The sequence below is a fragment of the Pyrgilauda ruficollis genome, unplaced genomic scaffold (genome assembly GCF_017590135.1).
Source record: "Pyrgilauda ruficollis isolate IOZ18807 unplaced genomic scaffold, ASM1759013v1 scaffold85, whole genome shotgun sequence".
Classification (NCBI taxonomy): domain Eukaryota; kingdom Metazoa; phylum Chordata; class Aves; order Passeriformes; family Passeridae; genus Pyrgilauda; species Pyrgilauda ruficollis.
In genome coordinates this window covers 1,424-17,996 of record NW_024530488.1, presented here as the reverse complement: position 1 = coordinate 17,996, position 16,573 = coordinate 1,424, and the positions used below count along the sequence as shown (strand labels likewise).

Genomic DNA, 16,573 nt, shown 5'->3' with positions numbered 1-16,573 from the left:
CCCTCCCCGCCGCGGAGGAGGAGCCTGCGGAGCGAGCCCTCGGCTTTAGGAAGCGCCGTGCCCGCAGGTCAGGGAGGTGATCCGGTTCCTCTGTTTAGAGCCAATGAGGCTCCTCGAGTGTGCTGTGTCCAGGTCTGGGCTCCTCAGGACAAGAGAGATACGGAGTTCCTGTAGCGGGTCTAGCGGAGGCTATGAAGATAAAGGGACTGGAGCATCTTTGTGTTGAGGGAAGGCTGTGGGAACTGGGGCTGTAGATGAAGGGACTGGATCGTCTTTGTGTTGAGGAAAGGCTGTGGGAACTGGGGCTGTTCAGCCTCGAAGATGAAGGGACTGGAGCATCTCTGTGTTGAGGAAAGGCTGTGGGATCTGGGGCTGTAGATGAAGGGACTGGAGCATCTCTGTGATGAAGAAAGGTTGTGGGAGCTGGGGCTGTTCAGCCTCGAAGGAGATAACTGTATGGGGACCTCATTAATGTGTATAAATATCTAAAGAAGTGTGCCAAGAGGATGGATCTAGACTCTGTTGATGCTGAGCAACAGGACAAGAGGAACAGGCAGGAACTGATGCCCAGGAAGTTCCGCCTGAATGGTGACTGAGCACTGGGACAGACTGTCCAGAGAGAGTGTGGACCCTCCCTTACTGGAGATACTCCAGAACCATCCAGACACATTCCTGTGCCGTGTCCACCGGGGAGGCTGGACCTGTGACTCACTGTGGTCCCTTCCAGCCTGACCATTCTGTGATTGTGAACTGCTGCCCCTGGCCTCTGGCAGGGCCCCAGCTCACCCCTGTCCTGCCAGAGAGGGAAAAGATGCTCCCTTGTCCCTGCTGTCCCCATCTGTCACCCCAGCAGCCTCTTCCTCTCCAGGTGCTCCAGAGTGGTGGCTGCACCCCTCTGCACTGTCCAGCCCTGCAGTGGGATCCCCAGGCAGGCAGCCCGCAGCCTGGGCAGGTGTGCACAGGTGCTTCCCTGCAGCACTGTCAGACACACATGAAGGTATTTCTGGTGCCAAGTGTTCACAGGTCATCTGAAAACCGAGGGAAACATTCAGCAGGACTTCATTAATGAAGAAAGAATGCATTTACTTTAGTTGTCTCCTGGTTTCCTGATCCTTCAGTGTTTCAGAAACCCTATATCAAAGGTCAATTTATTTATATAAATGCAGACTTCCTGCTGCAGGTGTATTTCTTCATCATGGCCACCTCACCAGAGCAAAAACCCCTGTGCTATTTCCTTCATCCAAGACTGAATAGCTGCTAAAGTTACCTCATGCAGGTTTAAGTTTATCTGTGTAAGTGTGTCCCTTGTAGAGCACCACGTTCCTGACAAATGACCCCCTTAAGGCTTCACTGAAGTGTCTGATGTTGTTCTCTTTTCCCTCTCATCTTGCACTGCCTGTGCTGGGAATACCAAGAAAAGAAACTCTGACTCCCAGTGTGATGTTCCTTAGGCTCCACATGTCAAACACTTAGACATGTGCTCAGCTTTGCTCCATGATCCCAGGGCACCTTTCCTTCTCCTTCTCCCAGGAAGTAAAGGAACCCTTCACCCTTATTTTCACATTTGCAGAATCAGGGTCTCAGAGTTGTACCCGAACCATTGCAAACACAGGTGGGTGCTGTAAAATCTGCTGCTTTAAAGCTTGTTGGTGGCAAATACTGATAACATCTTTCTTGCTGAGATTTGTAAGTGGTGAATCAGATTAAAAAAAAAATTCTTTAAATGCTACAAATGTCCTACTTGGAAAGTTAATGCACTGCTCTTGATTATCACCAGTCTTACCTTCTGAGGAGATGATTTGCATGAGTCATGTGGCTGCACTTCTGCACCAGCACCAGAAGGAACCCAGGCACTGTCTATTCAGGCTGGTGCACAGACACACACACAAGAAAAAAAGATTTGTCTTCTTACAGCAGAAAAGGTCAGACCCATCACAGTGCATCTGTATACATGGTTAGCCAGCCCAAATGATCACAACAGCTATTCATCATCATGTGAAATCCTCATTTTGTTTAAAATTGCTGTTGCCTTGGCCCTTTTTAAATGCCTTAAAGAGTTTAACCTTGCTTGAGTATCTTACTATTCTGTTACAAGCAGCTTGCAAAAAGCATGAGCAAAACAGCCCCAGAAAACCCTGATATTTTTCATACTTAAAGTAGAAAATGCGTCTCCCATTCAAATAAATGTTTCCTGTAATCCATTCCCCTGGCATCTCTGAAACTGCTGGCTGCCACACTTGGCACAGCTGCTGTCTCTGCTATGCCAGCGTGGGTCACCAGCAGCTACAATTGCCAGAAGCCATGAAATAAGTAGGAATGCAGGGAGAGGCAGCAGCAGGAGCTCGTGCTGCTGGTTGCACAACAGCCTCACAGAGGGGCCAGAGGTCGGGCAGAGATAAAAGGAGATCTACATGGTTAAAAAAACAGAACACACACCCACAAGGTTTAAAATAACATGTGTAATCTAGAGCCTCACAGAAAAAACAAACAGAAATCACGCTTTGCAAGTTGCTTCCCCAAAGGAAACACAAATGAAGGGTTTGGTCCAGGAAATTGTTGTGTTGGGTTGAAAGTGTGGCAGCGGTTTGGCTTTTTAAGCCCTGGCAATGTTCATACCAGAGGAAATAGAAAAGGACGAGTTCTTGTCTGCAAAAGCAAACAGAAGAGAAGTAAGGTGTATGAGTTGGCAGATGCTTTCATGTGCTTGTGATGGTGCTTCTCTCAGAAGAGATAATCTAATTTCCCAGCTGACAGTTAAATTTTACTTTCATAAGTGATGCTCAACTCCTCAAGTCCAGACAAAGCAAAATATTTTAAAGTCAGTGGATGTCAGCGTCGCCTTTCCTTCACTGAACAGGTGATGCTGGCTGAGCAGAGGTCTGGATGCCAACTATGGCATCCCTTAACTGATTAAAATACTTATTTTCTTTCCAGTAAATTGCATTAAAAATACCTTTTATTATTCATAATTGCGCAGTTGGAAAAGACTAATCTGTTTGGCCACAGAGTGATCACTTTGTCTTAGGGGAATAAAAAATTCATGACTTATTTACATCATAATGGGTTGTTAAATAGTATTTGGCTATCTAAAAATTGATATTTACTTAGACTTTATTCCTGATGAGTAGCAGGATTCTGAGAACTGATATAATCACGATTTTTGGTTGCCTTTATTAGTTTTGCATGCTTTGTTTTCCCAACAGAGCAGCTGGAATATTGTATAAGCTGTTGACATCAGCACTGGGTGCAATCCAGATACAACCTGCCATCGAGCTTTGGCAGACAAAAAAAATAAATATCCAAAGGAGCCAAAAAAAAGAGAGGCTTTGAAGGCTGTACCTGTGTGTTTGGCAGCAGATGGGCACTTGGAGGGGCTGGAAGCTGTCGAGCTGAGTTAGCACATTATGTCCTCCCTGTTGAGAAATTCTAGTGCTGGCTCAGTGCCACACTAACGTGACCACAGAATTTCCACACTGGTACTTTCATTGCCAGAAATCCAGTGGGAATCACCAGCTGGTAGCTTTCAGAAAGACATCAAGCAGAGACCACTGGGCCAGCACAGGCTTTTCCCCAGCAGAGCAGGGCAGTACCTGAGTACTAAAGATGACTTGTGAAGAAAACACCCTGCAACATGTGGAACACAGGCAGGGAGGGGCAGTAAAACTGTGAAAAGATGCCTACATAAAGATATATACTGGTCAGCCTCGAGGAGACAATTAGAAATGACAGCATTTATTTGAAACCTGGGAGTTGTCTATTGGACTCTGCCTGCTCTGACTCTTCCCAAGGCCTTCCAGAGAATGGGATGGTTAAAGCACCTCATGCTGTCTAAGGAAGCATCTGTTTAAAAAGTGGCTGTAGCAGCAGTGGGGTTTTTTGGAGATCTGCTGAAGGGAGCCCTGGGAAGAGCTGCTGCATGTGGCCTGGGATCAATGGCTGCTGGAGAAGGGATGGAGGTTCCCTGGAGCAGCTCTCACACCTTCAGCCACCTGCTCAAAGAAAAATGAACAAGAATGTTCTGAGAATGCAGAATTTAAAACAAAAACACAACCAAAGCCAAAACACAACCAAGCTGTATTATTATAGATGGAATCTGTGAAACACCATGTAGACCATGGTCTGTTACAAAATGTGAATCTATTTTGAGGAACTTATCTTGAAGAATTTAATTCTACTTCCTGCAGGAAGTGGGATTGTTTTTCTTGTTATTTTGCCCTTATTTCTACTCTTAGATTTCCTGGAGAACTGGGTGGAAGTGCAAGATATGGCTACAGAAACAATTGCTGAGGAGTAAACAGAGTAAACAGAGTGAATTGGGCAGGTAGGCTGCTGGCAGATTTCCTTTCTCCTTGCTTGCAGACTTGATCACTGAAGGGTACTTAGATAAGAAGGGAGCACTGAGGCATATTGTAGCAGAAATCAAATACCAGAGCCATGGTAAAATAAAAAACAGACCAGAACAGAGCTTACATTAAAGCAATTGTCTTGCAGGTCATGAATAAGAAGAGGATGTTCGAAGGTATTGGAGCTGACAGGCATGAGGAGACAGCAAATTAATCCCATCTACCTCAATCATTTCATTATTTCTATTGAATTAATTCTGAATTATCAGATTAGGACTTCAGGGGGTATAGACAAAAGGATTGGGCTGCTTGAGCTTTATGTCATTACAAGCTCTGCCTGAATAAAGAAGCTTAAGCTTGGGGTTTTATTTAATGCAGAAAAAACAAAAACCAAAAAACCCCAACCAACCAACCAAAAAAAAAAAAAAAAACCAAAACAAAACAAAACAAAAAAAACAAACAAAAAAAACCCCACCAAAACAAAAAACCCCCAACTAAACCCAAAAACACTTCCACAGAAAAATAGATAAAATTGTAATATTGGTGCTGCTTTATTCTTATACTGACCATAAGATTTTTTTTTTTATCTCATGAATGCCAACTGCTTTCTTGGTATCACTAACAAGGTTGACTGTTGTCCAAGTCTTGAGAAAAGACATCAGCAACAATTTCCTAAATAGAACCACAGGGACCTCTGTATGTCCCCACTGCACTTCAGTGAAAAGGGAGATCCCTTAGGTAAAAGGAAAAACCTGACAATTTTCCCAGATGTCTGAAGAATGGAATGCAGAATGGAATGGAATACTTCAAATTGAGCAATGAGGTCAGAGAAATGGGAGGCAGGATATACATACAACAGAACATTTTCCCTTGGATAATCTGCAGGGGGGGAAATGAAAGGTCATATTTAGCCAAGAGACAAAAAAAAAGCATTATCTCTATTTCAAGAATGGCTTTCACACAAACTTAGGTTTTTGAATTGTTCTGCCTTCAGGATATGCAATATTAATTGTACTTGGAGGAGGCAGTTGTAAACTGAGTGGCTAGAAAGGTCATTTGCTTGTTCTTCTGACTTAGTTATGAGCACAAAAAGAGGCTATCTTTACTTGTCATACACACAGAGTAAGCAGATTTCATTTTGCCTGTAAAGAGCTTAAAAAGAGCTGTGTGGAGAGAAGTTCCCATTTTGCAAAGGATTTTGACATTTCAGAATCTTACTTAATTCTCAGTTGGATAAAAAACCCCAGTATGTGGAACTTGGAGAAAGTAAATTCCACTTTGTCCACTGTTTGTTCCCATTATCTCAGAAAATATTGAAAGTGTGCCTGATGACATTGCAGAATATTAAAAAGACCTGAAATGCATATTCCGAAACAAGAACTCCCCTTAGGATATTATTACAATTCCCCAATCCCACATTTTTCCTCCAAAAAGGCTGTTGAAAACAATCTGGTTTATATTTAAGTGTCAGGAGGAACAGATCTCATTTCATTAAGTTTTTTCCTGACAGCTCCTGTTGACACTTTGCTAATATCTGTTACCAGCCATGCATTATACTTTCATAAGGAGAAAAATGGAAATTGCTGTCTTCTAAGCGGGAAAAAAATATTTCCTTGCAGATTTCTGTTCTTTAAAATCTTGTCAAGAGACATAATCCTGCCCAGGTCTGCCCTACCAAAAGCAATGAAGGATCACCTGCATCTCAAATTGAGCCCAGAGCAAAACTCAAACTGACTTCAGTGCCAAGGACTGGCCCTCCTGGAGTCACCAACTCTGTCAGGAATGACTGAGTAATGTCAGAAGTGAGGAAACCAGCCTGTGAGTCAGGCAAATTATCTCCACTCATCCTGTTAATTTTGGTGGCAGCAGATGAAAAGGCAGCTCCTAGAGCCCCACTGCTGGCAGGGTGGGGAAGAGCTGGCCCAAGAGGCACTGCCCCTGGAAGAAGGATGCATGGTAGGACAGGAGCAGAGATCAGTGAGCTCCTGAGGGCAGGAATTCCCAAGTGCACTGAGTGGGAATTAAGCAGCATCCTGTCTTTACCATATCAGAGGCTGTGTGTGCACCCTGCTGTATTTTTATCGCCCCTTCGAAGCAGGATGCTGATTGAAACACAGAGGTCAACAAATAGTCCTGTAGTTTTGAATGTTCATTGTGTGTTTTCAGAGCTTGGTCAGTGCTGGAAGGAAGTGTTCAGGTTGTTTCACAGGCCTGGCACAGCAGCATTTTCCCTGCAAAATCCCTGAACTGCAAAAGTCTCCCCCTCCTAAGAGAGAGTAAACTCCAAGGAGAAACAGGAGCATAACTGCCCTTAAAAGTGCTTTTTGGCCATTTCTCTCTGCAGAAGAGCTGAAAAACCAAAAGAGGAGCTTAAAATCAAAGTGAGGACCTGCAAAATAGGAGAAAAGGACATCCAGGGCTCTCCTCTCCCACAGGAGGTGTATTCTGACATCTTCATTCCAGCACCTCTGGCAGCAATGGCTTTGGTTTTTAGTGGAGCTCTGGCTCCCTGTGGGGCTTCTGTCAAACTCAAACCAGGAGCTTCCTCAGGGTCACTCACAGATGTGGCAGCTTCTGCTGTCCCTGCCAGGGTGACTGGCAGTGCTGGCAGCTGCCAGCTCAGCCAGCAGGGGCAGAGCAGGTAATCAGCACAAATTACCTCTCGGGACTTTGGACAAATCAATGTTGTATACAAGATCAGCAGGACCTTAGGAATATTGCTCCTTTGACAGAAAAGGGAAAAGAACAGGAGAATAAGGATGACAGCAGACCTCCTTTCAACAGTGACATAGCTGAAGCTTAACTTTAATCTGACATTGAAATGCATCCAAATTCAACTAGAAGACAAAAAACTACAAAATAAATTCTTCTTGTCATTAGTTATATAGAAGCTGTAGCTGTCCTCACAAGACAGTTTCTAGGTATAGAAGACTTTAAATTATGCCTCCCTCATTTAAGTAAAATGATCCTGTTGTAAAGACATTTATTCTATCTGCCACTTCTGGGTGTTGAGCTCTTTAACTTCTATAAAGAAAGAGTTCTTAGCTGCTTCTCAAGAAAACTGAGCTGCTTCAGACCCTTTTCCTTCTTCAGAACTCTGAAACAGTAAGCAAGAGCAGTTAATGATCATTATTAGTGGTCATCCAGGGGAGTGGCTCTGATGTCTTGTCACTGATGTCTTGTCACTGCTTCCTGTTTGTGTCACAGCTGTTCCCTGAGCCACGTCACCTTCCATGCCAAAAGACACGTCTGGTTATTTTTGTCCTCGAGTTTAACAGGGAGCACCTCCCTATGCATTCCAAACATTAATTCCCTTGTCACTCTGAGCCTTGGTGTCTGCTTAGAATTAATTTGCCGTGACAGACCAAGTGAGCACTTTTATAATTAGAGGCATTACCTTATCATAGCTAAAAGAATTTAGCCAGTCTTAGGTGCAAGGGAGAAACAGAGGCATCACCGAGATGTGCGCTCATGTCAGCTCTGCAGGAGGTGAGCAGAGCAGTGTTTTGCATATTCTGCAATTGCTTATTAACAGTACATTATGCAAATTAGGCTTCCCTAGTCAAATGCTGGGAGTGTGCAGGAAAGAGAAATAAGCGTACAGTTTGGAGTCAATACACGTACAATGCTCTGCCAGCTAACAAAAGTTAATTTCAGCATTCTTAACTGCTTCAAAGGCAAAGTGCTCTCAAATGAGAAACTGAACGTTAACTCAGAAGCTGGAAGGGTTCCTGTGAACACAGAGGTATTTAGCAATAGTATCTTCCTTTTTCTTCTTTACCCAACTGAAGTCAAAAAGAGACTTGCCACAGAAGTGACACCTTGTTACTATTCACACATTATTTAAATACTGGCTATTTAGATTCCTGCTTATGAAAAGGAAGAAACCCACCTGAATATGGTGTATCTTTGTAGAGTGATGACCCTGGGTTTTTTTCTGGTTTGTGTGGTGGAGCTTTGATTTCGGGCATAAGGTGACCTCCACCCATTTTCCAGCCACTTGCCAATCCTGTCTACCTCAGAAGCATCACCTGCTCTGCCCAGTGCTTGTCTAGCTCACAGCTTTTCACCAAGCATATCCTTGCCTGGCTCCTCTTGTGAATCCTTGGCCATTAAGTTACTGTGCAAAGTGATGGTGAGGTGATTTGCCTGACTCCTGTACGAGAGAAAACAAAAAGTGGACTAGTACTTCTGAACATCAATAAACCCACACAAAAAAGAAAGGATCTAGGTGGAGAAATGGGTTTAAAATCTAAAATGTTCTTTTCAGGCCAGACCAGCTGAACTGCTGGGAGCTCTCAGAAGGCTGAGGGGGTCTCAGGTCACATCCCAGATGTCACCAGTTTCAACGCACAAAAGGCACTGGCTGGGAAAAGCTGAGGGGAAGAGGCAGAGGGCTGGAGTGACCCCTGGAGATCACCCAGTCCAGCTCCTGCCAAGGCAGAGTCACCCAGAGCAGTGACACAGAACACATCCAGGTGGGTTTGGAATGTCTCCAGAGAGGGAACTCTGTGTCCTCCCTGGGCAGCTGTTCCAGAGTTCTGCCACCTTCCACGTAAAGAAATTCTTCCCCATGTTGAGGTGGAACTTCTTGTGTTTTATTTCATGGCCATTGCTCCTCATCTCGATGCTGGGCACCACTGAACAGATTCTGGCACTGTTTTGAAATGAGCCTGGGCAGCAGTGGGGGGAAATGTTCAGAAGAGCTTAAATCTGTGAAATAGTTAACAGTTGATGGGCAAACTCTGGGTGATGTCCATGTGTTAGAAAAACCAATTAAGAGTTTAGGGCTTGACATACTTTGTGCTGTCAGACCTGGAGAAAGAAGTTAGCAGAGCCTGGGAGCCTATTGTTGAGAACTGAACAGAATTTATAAACCACGTTACATAAAGCAGAGATGCCCTGTCTGGGAAAAAGATAATAAAAAGACTGAAAAACGTGGACTAATTAGCATGAGAAGCGAGAAATCAATAACAAATAGAAGACAGAATACTAATTAATGAAGAGAACTCTGTGAATTGTAAGCTAATTAACATTAATCTCTTTGCCAAAATGTATAAATAAATAAGCATTTTGATGACTGACACACATTGCGGGGAGCCGTCCTCACGTTCCTTCAAAGCCGAATCATGAATGCTGCCTTTCTAACAAGCAGCTTGGAGAGTTTATTTTTATATTACTTTTTATATTTATTTATTATAAATATAAATAATAATAAATAGTATATTTATATATCATAAATAATATATTCATTAAATATATGCATTACTATAATAATAAATTATTACATTTACTATATTAGATAATGGAATATATTTATTATAAATACATATAATATTTATATTTATATTTATATTATTATATAAAATTATATTATTATATTATTATATTATTATTTATATTATTATATTTATATTATTATATTTATATAATTATATTATTATTTATGTTATATTATTATTTGTATTTATTTATTTTATGTTTCCCGGCACTCGGGGTTGGGCTGTCGGGCAGGCCCCGCCACCCTCGCTCGGTTGTCACAGCGACGGCGACGCCGCGGCCATGTCGGACCTGGGCTCCGAGGACGCCGACGAGTCCGGGGAGGCCGGGAGAGACATTGGGGTCCGCGGAGCCCGGGAGGAGCGGGAGGGCAGCGGGGAAGGGAAGGGGAAAGGGAAATGAAAGGGCAAGGAAAGGGAAGGGAAAGGAAAGGGAGCAGCCCCGCTCGGTGCCCGCCGGGCCGGGCCGGGCACGGTGGCCGCGGGCAGCCCCGGGCACGGCGGTCTCGGAGCGCGGCTGTGCCGCCTGCCCGGCTTCTAACGCGGGTTTCGAACAACGCGTCCACGCTGTGCAGTTGTGTGCCAAGAAGGCTGGGGTGCCGAGCTGGAGCAGCTTTCCTAGGCAGCTGTGTCCCTCTGATGAGCTGGACTGTGCCAGGCCCAGCCCTTTAACCCTTTTCCCTCCGCCAGGAGTATGAAGGCGGTCGCGATGGCGAAGGGCAGCGGCACGGCTTTGGGAAGGCGCGGCTGCCCAATGGTGACACCTACGAAGGGGAATACGAGCATGGTTTGAGGAGTGGACATGTAAGACACCGAGCCTGGCTGTGGTTCTGCTTCTGCAGTCGGGTTATTTGGGCTCTCTGTTGAAACAAGCGTGAGAACTGACAGATGTTTCATCTGCTCAGGGGACCTACAGGTTTAAAAACGGTGCCCTCTACACCGGGAACTACCTTGAAAACAAAAAGCATGGCAAAGGTGTCTTTTTTTATCCAGATGGATCAAAATACGCAGGTAAAGCAATGAACACAATTGCAGGGATTTCTGTAGCCAAAAGGACGCATTCCCCTCTCCACCTCCCCCCACAAGTGAAAAGAGAGAGTGAATTGGAGAATGTCTTATTTTAAGAAGACACAAGATATTTTCCAAGAATATATATTTCTACAAGATATGTTCCTCTTTTTCTCTTTTCAGTAACAGTTCTGAGGAGCTTGGGGTTTATTTATGGGGATTTATGTCAGGACATTTATTAGGTCTATCATTGAAAAAAATAGATTCCTTAATAGAGTCCTTATTTAGGGATTGGGACAACTGAAGTTTGAAGACGTAATGAAAGTTAGAGTTCCCCTGCTTGCTGGAGAGTACCTGAAACAGTCAGATTCTATCAGTTAAATTTCAAAGGACAATATTTCCCCCCTCATTTCTAAGCTAGGAAAGAAAAGACATTCACATTGTGAGGGCTAAAAGCTGAGAACAAAAAGAGCAGCCCAATCCTGCCTTGCAGGAGCATATGCACTGATTTTTTTTTTTTTTAAATTTAAGTTTGACTAGAAGAATAATGAAGATAGAAACCATCTAGCATCCTTCTGAATAGATGTGCCCCAATACTGACAGGACAGCTTCATCAAATGAGTCAAATTAAAGTAGCTCCTCTTTAAATTCATGTGGAAATGTCACATTATCTAATGCAACTGTAATACATTACCCAATTCAAAGATAGAACTGGGTTGTTATGTGTTCATAATGGTAATAGAGAGTGATAACAGAGGCAGGTAATTATGGAAAAATGGAAAGGGAGGTCAGGCAGCAGCATAAATACATATGGAGAGGAACAGATGAAAAAAGAGCAGGGGACTCCAGAGTAAGTGGTGTAAGGAATAGTGAGGAATCCCAGCAGTGCCACAGCATTATTTTCCTTCTCTAATACTTGTATGATAACATTACAAACTGGCCACAGTGAGATAAACCGGCTCACACTGCTTTTATCCTTTTGTCCTTGAAGGAGACTGGGTGCATGACCAGAGACAGGGCTATGGAGAATATCTGTATGCAAATGGAGACACCTATACTGGAGAATGGGCTAACAACAAGAGGTTTGTTTCATTCCCACTGGGATGTTTCAGGTCACCCAATGGCATTAAAATGCAAACATTATTTTCAGAGCATGTCTGACTGCAGCAAATGAGGTCCAGGGGTGACCTTGGCAATTTAGTCCAGCTTGAGTAGTTTCAGCTGCTTAATTAATACAGTTTTAATATCTTAATTATAACAGCCTAAATTCTTAATATTCACTGGTATAAAACAAAATTATTATTTTCTTCCTAGGCATGGGCAAGGCACATATGTCTATAAAGACACAGGATCTAAGTATGTTGGTTGTTGGGTAAATGGAATCCAGAGTGGACCAGCTGAGCTTATCCACCTAAACCACAGATTTAAGGGCCCATTTCTCAATGGAAAGGTAAGTGTGCTTTGTATTAATCTGAACAGTTAGCATGGAATTGCCTTAATATAACCTATTTCCATTTAAAATAAGAAGCTAGGCTTCTGATCTTTTGTAGTATTTCCTGTACCATAAGTGTAACATGAAACTGAATTATTCTATAAACACAATGCCAAGTTTCTTTGCAACATTGCTTTCAGACTGTAGCGTTACTGATTATTGTATGGAATTTGTAGTAAAGGATATTTTACACTTCTGTGCTTAGAATGGATTAGCTGTTCAGTTCTCCTGATGTTTTTGTGTTTTTATGCAGCCTTTAGGTCGTGGCAAATTCATCTTTGATATCGGATGTGAGCAGCATGGTGAATACATACAACCAGTGCAGGTAAAAGAAATAGTGCAAGAGCACTCAGTAAATCAAATCTATTGTTGAGGAATATCTAAAATTCCTTACAGAAGTGATGTGAAAGTAGATCTTATGAGTCAAAAAGGGTGGAAACTCCTGCATTCTTAAGAACTAAATGAAGTTTCATTTTGCTTTTTTTTTAAATGTTTTCTACTGTGTAAGCTTTGAAAAATACAAGGTGTGATTTTGCACTGCTTGCAGATGTGAATCCTTTCTTCTTAAAAACAATCAGGACTTTCCCAAAACATTTGAAGCTTCAAATCACAGAGGAATATAGATATATTTGTATACACATTTAGCCTCTATTGCATTTTCTTCTGAACACCAGAAAGCAACGAGCAGTATTTTTTGTGTTTCTGAACTGCTTGGTGCTACGCATACAAATGGTAATTTCCAGCAGAGTCATGTTTGGGAAATATGTCCTATTGTTGTTCTGGTCATGTTAGGAGTTTAATATTCACAGCTTCTAATAATTGTAGGAAGTGGTTGGGATCAAAGTCTGTTTTCTCTTCTTTATGCATGAATGTTTTGAAACATATCTGTTTGATATGGTGCAAAAATCGCTACAGAAGAAATATATTCTAATATTAGTTTGATTTTTTTTAATGGTCACATTTTATCTTAGAGTTTGCTACCTCTGTTGTCTGACACATTAGTTCCTGTTACACACTCTTTGAAAACTCTCTGATGCAGCAATCATTCTGAAGGATAAAATAATCATCAAAATCCTATCCATTGTGATAGAGATTTGCAAAGCTTGGAGACTGTTTTGTTTTTTTTTTTTTCTTCACTAAAAGCAAGAGATCCTCAAATCAAATGCCAGATTCATAGGAGTATCCAGAGTAATGTGTGTTTCATTGGTTCAGTTGGGAATTCTTAGATGAGTTTTTAAAGCAAAGGACAGTGCTGTCACTAAAGTAAGATTAAATTTTGCTCTTTTGCTTTAGTTGAAGTAATTACAGAACAAAGCCCATTAAAAAAAAAAGAAGAAATTAGCTAATAATACAGACAATGATTCAATTATTGACTCCTTCATATTTGTAGAAAAAACATTATTTTTTTGAATTTTAAAAATATTTTCCCATTTCAAAACCATAAGCTCTGTGCACAATCTTACTCCTTCCTAGATCCTTTCAAATGTCCTCTCTAGGCAAAGACTGAGGCAGAAACAGCTGGTTTTTTAGTCTATTTCTGTGTGAGACAGACAGTGGAGCATCTACCAGACAGAGCATCAGGTAGCAATCATCAGTAACAGCCAACTGACTTGATCAGGGTTCAAAGTGCTGTTCTTGCCCAAGATTTACAGCTGCTGAAGTTCCTCCACCTCCAGATAAGGAGGTTCCTCCAGATAAGGAGGTTTTAGTAGACTAACCCATCATCTTAGTTACTGTCTGTAGGATGAGATTTCATGAATTCTCTTCTAGGAAAAAGAGGAGGAAGAAGAGGATGAACCACCATTGCCTCTTGAACCAATATGGAAAGCATCAGAAATTACCAAATTAACACCCTGGTCTCCCCATGATGAGGAGCTACTAGTCCCCAGAGAAACAGCAGGTGCAGAAGCTGAAGAGGAGAAAATTCTATCAGCTATAGGTTTGTTCTGGAAACTTCATGTTTTGGCTGTGGTGACCATTGTTTTATGGGTTTAATATCAAGTGATGTGAGAGGGGTTTTGTGTTGTGTTTTGTTTTGTTTTTCCTGTGATTTTCTGTGTATTGAATGTTTGGAATTTCCAAGTGCATTCATAAACTGCACAATATGTATTTATGTGTTTTATTTCACATAGCATGAGATACAACTGTCTTGGGAAGCCTGTGAGTTATTTAACTCTGTGTCATGGCTTATTATACAAACTTGATTATAAACAGAGAAGATTTTGTGGGATTTCTCATGTGAACAACAACTGCAGCCTTTAGTAGTACTTAGGAGCTATTACATAGAAACAAAGGCTGAATGCCAATTTGTAAAATTGGTTTTCTTTGGTATTTCTAATTTCTTGTATTTCAGATACTGAGGAGGGTGGGGATCACCGAGCAGGTGATGCAGGAGAGGAAGGTGAGGGAAGGAGAGAAGAAGAAGTAAATCAAAATCAGGAGGATCAAGGTGAGAAAAGGGGCATGTGTGCTCATTCTTTAATTAGCAGTCAGGGTTTGAAATTGTGGATGTCAATCAGCTGAAGCCATGCTGCTGCTGGGAGACCATGGGAATCTCTGCCTTTCATACGGAGGGCAGTCCTCTGGAGAAGTGAACTATGAGAAGTTAAATTCATATACTGCAACAGAACAAATTAGAAGTGACACTTCTGTGCATATACACTTGACAATTTGTAAGAGATTGAATTTCCAAACTATTTTTTTTTAACAAAAATGAGAGAAAATATATCAGACCCTGAGAAGTCTGGGAGTTTTGAGCACTTCACTTTTCTCTCATGAATACAACTGTGTATTCTTAATTCTTCCAAGTGCAGTTCAAAAGCAGGCGAAACAAATATGAAGAAACAGATTTTTGGTGTTGTTATACCTTCTGGTTTGAATAGGGTTTGTTTCCTCTACAAACCAAGGAGATTTGAAATTCAGGTGCTCAGGTTTTCTTCCAGGCAGTTCAGAAGCCTGTTTTAAATACACAGTTACAAGCAGCAACAGGGATGCATCCATGTTTACTCATATTTAGCTTATAAGCCTCCAACCAATTGTGTTCTTTCATTTATTATTAAAATTTACAATCTTACCTATAGGATATGAAAATATCAGATAAATGTATCTATTTGTAATCAGTCCATTTTACAATAAATCCAAGCCAACCACTCCCTGTATGGATCAGAAAATACATTAAACCATATGAAAATGCCTGGAGGTATACACGAAACATTTAGGTCAGCTCTTGTAGTTTTCAGTTTATTTGCTTTTAATTTTCTGAGCACCAGCTCTGAAGGTGTTCTCCAGCTTCAGGGCAGAACAGGCAGCTGGCTGACCTGGTGTGTGGGACTGACATCTTACAGGGTTCCTGGGCTTGGGTCAAATCCATGAGAAATTTCAGCAGATTATAGCTCTGCTTTGGATTTGGCAAAAGTGCATTGAGCCTGGTTTGTCTCAAAGACCCTTGGACTCAAATAACCCTTTGGACGGAACTTGATTCTAATAAATTTTCTGGCCCACCACAACAAAGCAGTTCTGGTTTTCCCAGTGGCTTTTCTAGGGTGTTTTTTGGAACAAATGAGCTCAGGTGGCTGTCAGATATGGCACAGAGGCAGATGCCAATGCCTGAAAACACAGCAAAGTGATAGATTCAAAGTTCCCTCCAACTCTTTATTTCCAGAATCAAGGAGTTGGATGATTTTAAACATTTTTCAGCATAGGTCTCCATCAATAATTAATGATGCAACATATTGTTCCCCTTGTCTTTAGGTTTAGCAAGATTAAGTTATAGGAAGAGGGAATGATTTGAAGAAAATATGCATCCTGTGAAGAGCAGATATAACAAAATCTGTTTTCTTTGCAGCCTGGTATTCCCTGCCCCTTTACCATCATTCTTTTCCCACACAGTAATTCCCTCTTTTTTGTTCTGCATTCCTTGTGATGTCATCTAACCAGGAGGCATTTTTTGGCTGTTCAGAGTTACATATGGGCTGGCTGGCAGTCAGTGTGGGTGTACTGAGTCTGTCTGCCAGCTGACAAACAATGTAAACAGCTTCAAGTACTGGCATTGAAAGGCAGTGGGTGAGGAGGACTGAGGTGGCCAGCAGAGTTCTAGAGTTATGTTTTAGATTACTGGGATTACTTTGCAGTGTTTTATAATAAAATACATCTCTATGCTCTGTCTTTCCTTCTACTCCCCAGAAATTACTGATTTTGGAGGATGAAACAGAGGAATTGGGTACAACTAAAGGAAAAGACCCCAAAAATGAAATTTCTAAGTAGATGATTTAGTGTGGTAAGCCTGCAATATTCTTGTTTGTAAAAGGGTATGTTAAGATGTTTTGAATAAACATTTCTAGGTGCTTTGAATAAGCATTTCTGCCGGTGTTCTGTCTGGAATGTGTATCTTTGGACTTTTTATACTCTCAGATTCTCACAGCAACTTCCTTTATTCCATGTAGCCAGTAATG

General features: G+C 41.8%; 1 protein-coding gene across 1 annotated transcript; it reads left to right on the top strand.

Moving 5' to 3' along the window:
- The first annotated feature begins 9,902 nt into the window (after positions 1-9,902).
- On the top strand, positions 9,903-16,368 carry RSPH1 (radial spoke head component 1). The gene is made up of 9 exons (XM_041487941.1): positions 9,903-9,965; positions 10,313-10,426; positions 10,528-10,633; positions 11,622-11,712; positions 11,945-12,080; positions 12,376-12,447; positions 13,893-14,061; positions 14,476-14,571; positions 16,305-16,368. Exons 1-9 carry the CDS (start codon positions 9,906-9,908, stop codon positions 16,325-16,327), a joined length of 867 nt encoding a protein of 288 aa, XP_041343875.1. The 5' UTR covers positions 9,903-9,905; the 3' UTR covers positions 16,328-16,368.
- Positions 16,369-16,573: the final 205 nt, after the last annotated feature.

Bases quoted from the DNA above. Each gene is read 5' to 3' on its own strand.
- RSPH1 (XM_041487941.1), top strand. From the start codon at position 9,906: ATGTCGGACCTGGGCTCCGAGGACGCCGACGAGTCCGGGGAGGCCGGG. The intron at 10,634-11,621 runs GTAAAGCAATGA...TTGTCCTTGAAG, and splicing joins AGATGGATCAAAATACGCAG to GAGACTGGGTGCATGACCAG. The intron at 11,713-11,944 runs GTTTGTTTCATT...TTTTCTTCCTAG, and splicing joins GAATGGGCTAACAACAAGAG to GCATGGGCAAGGCACATATG.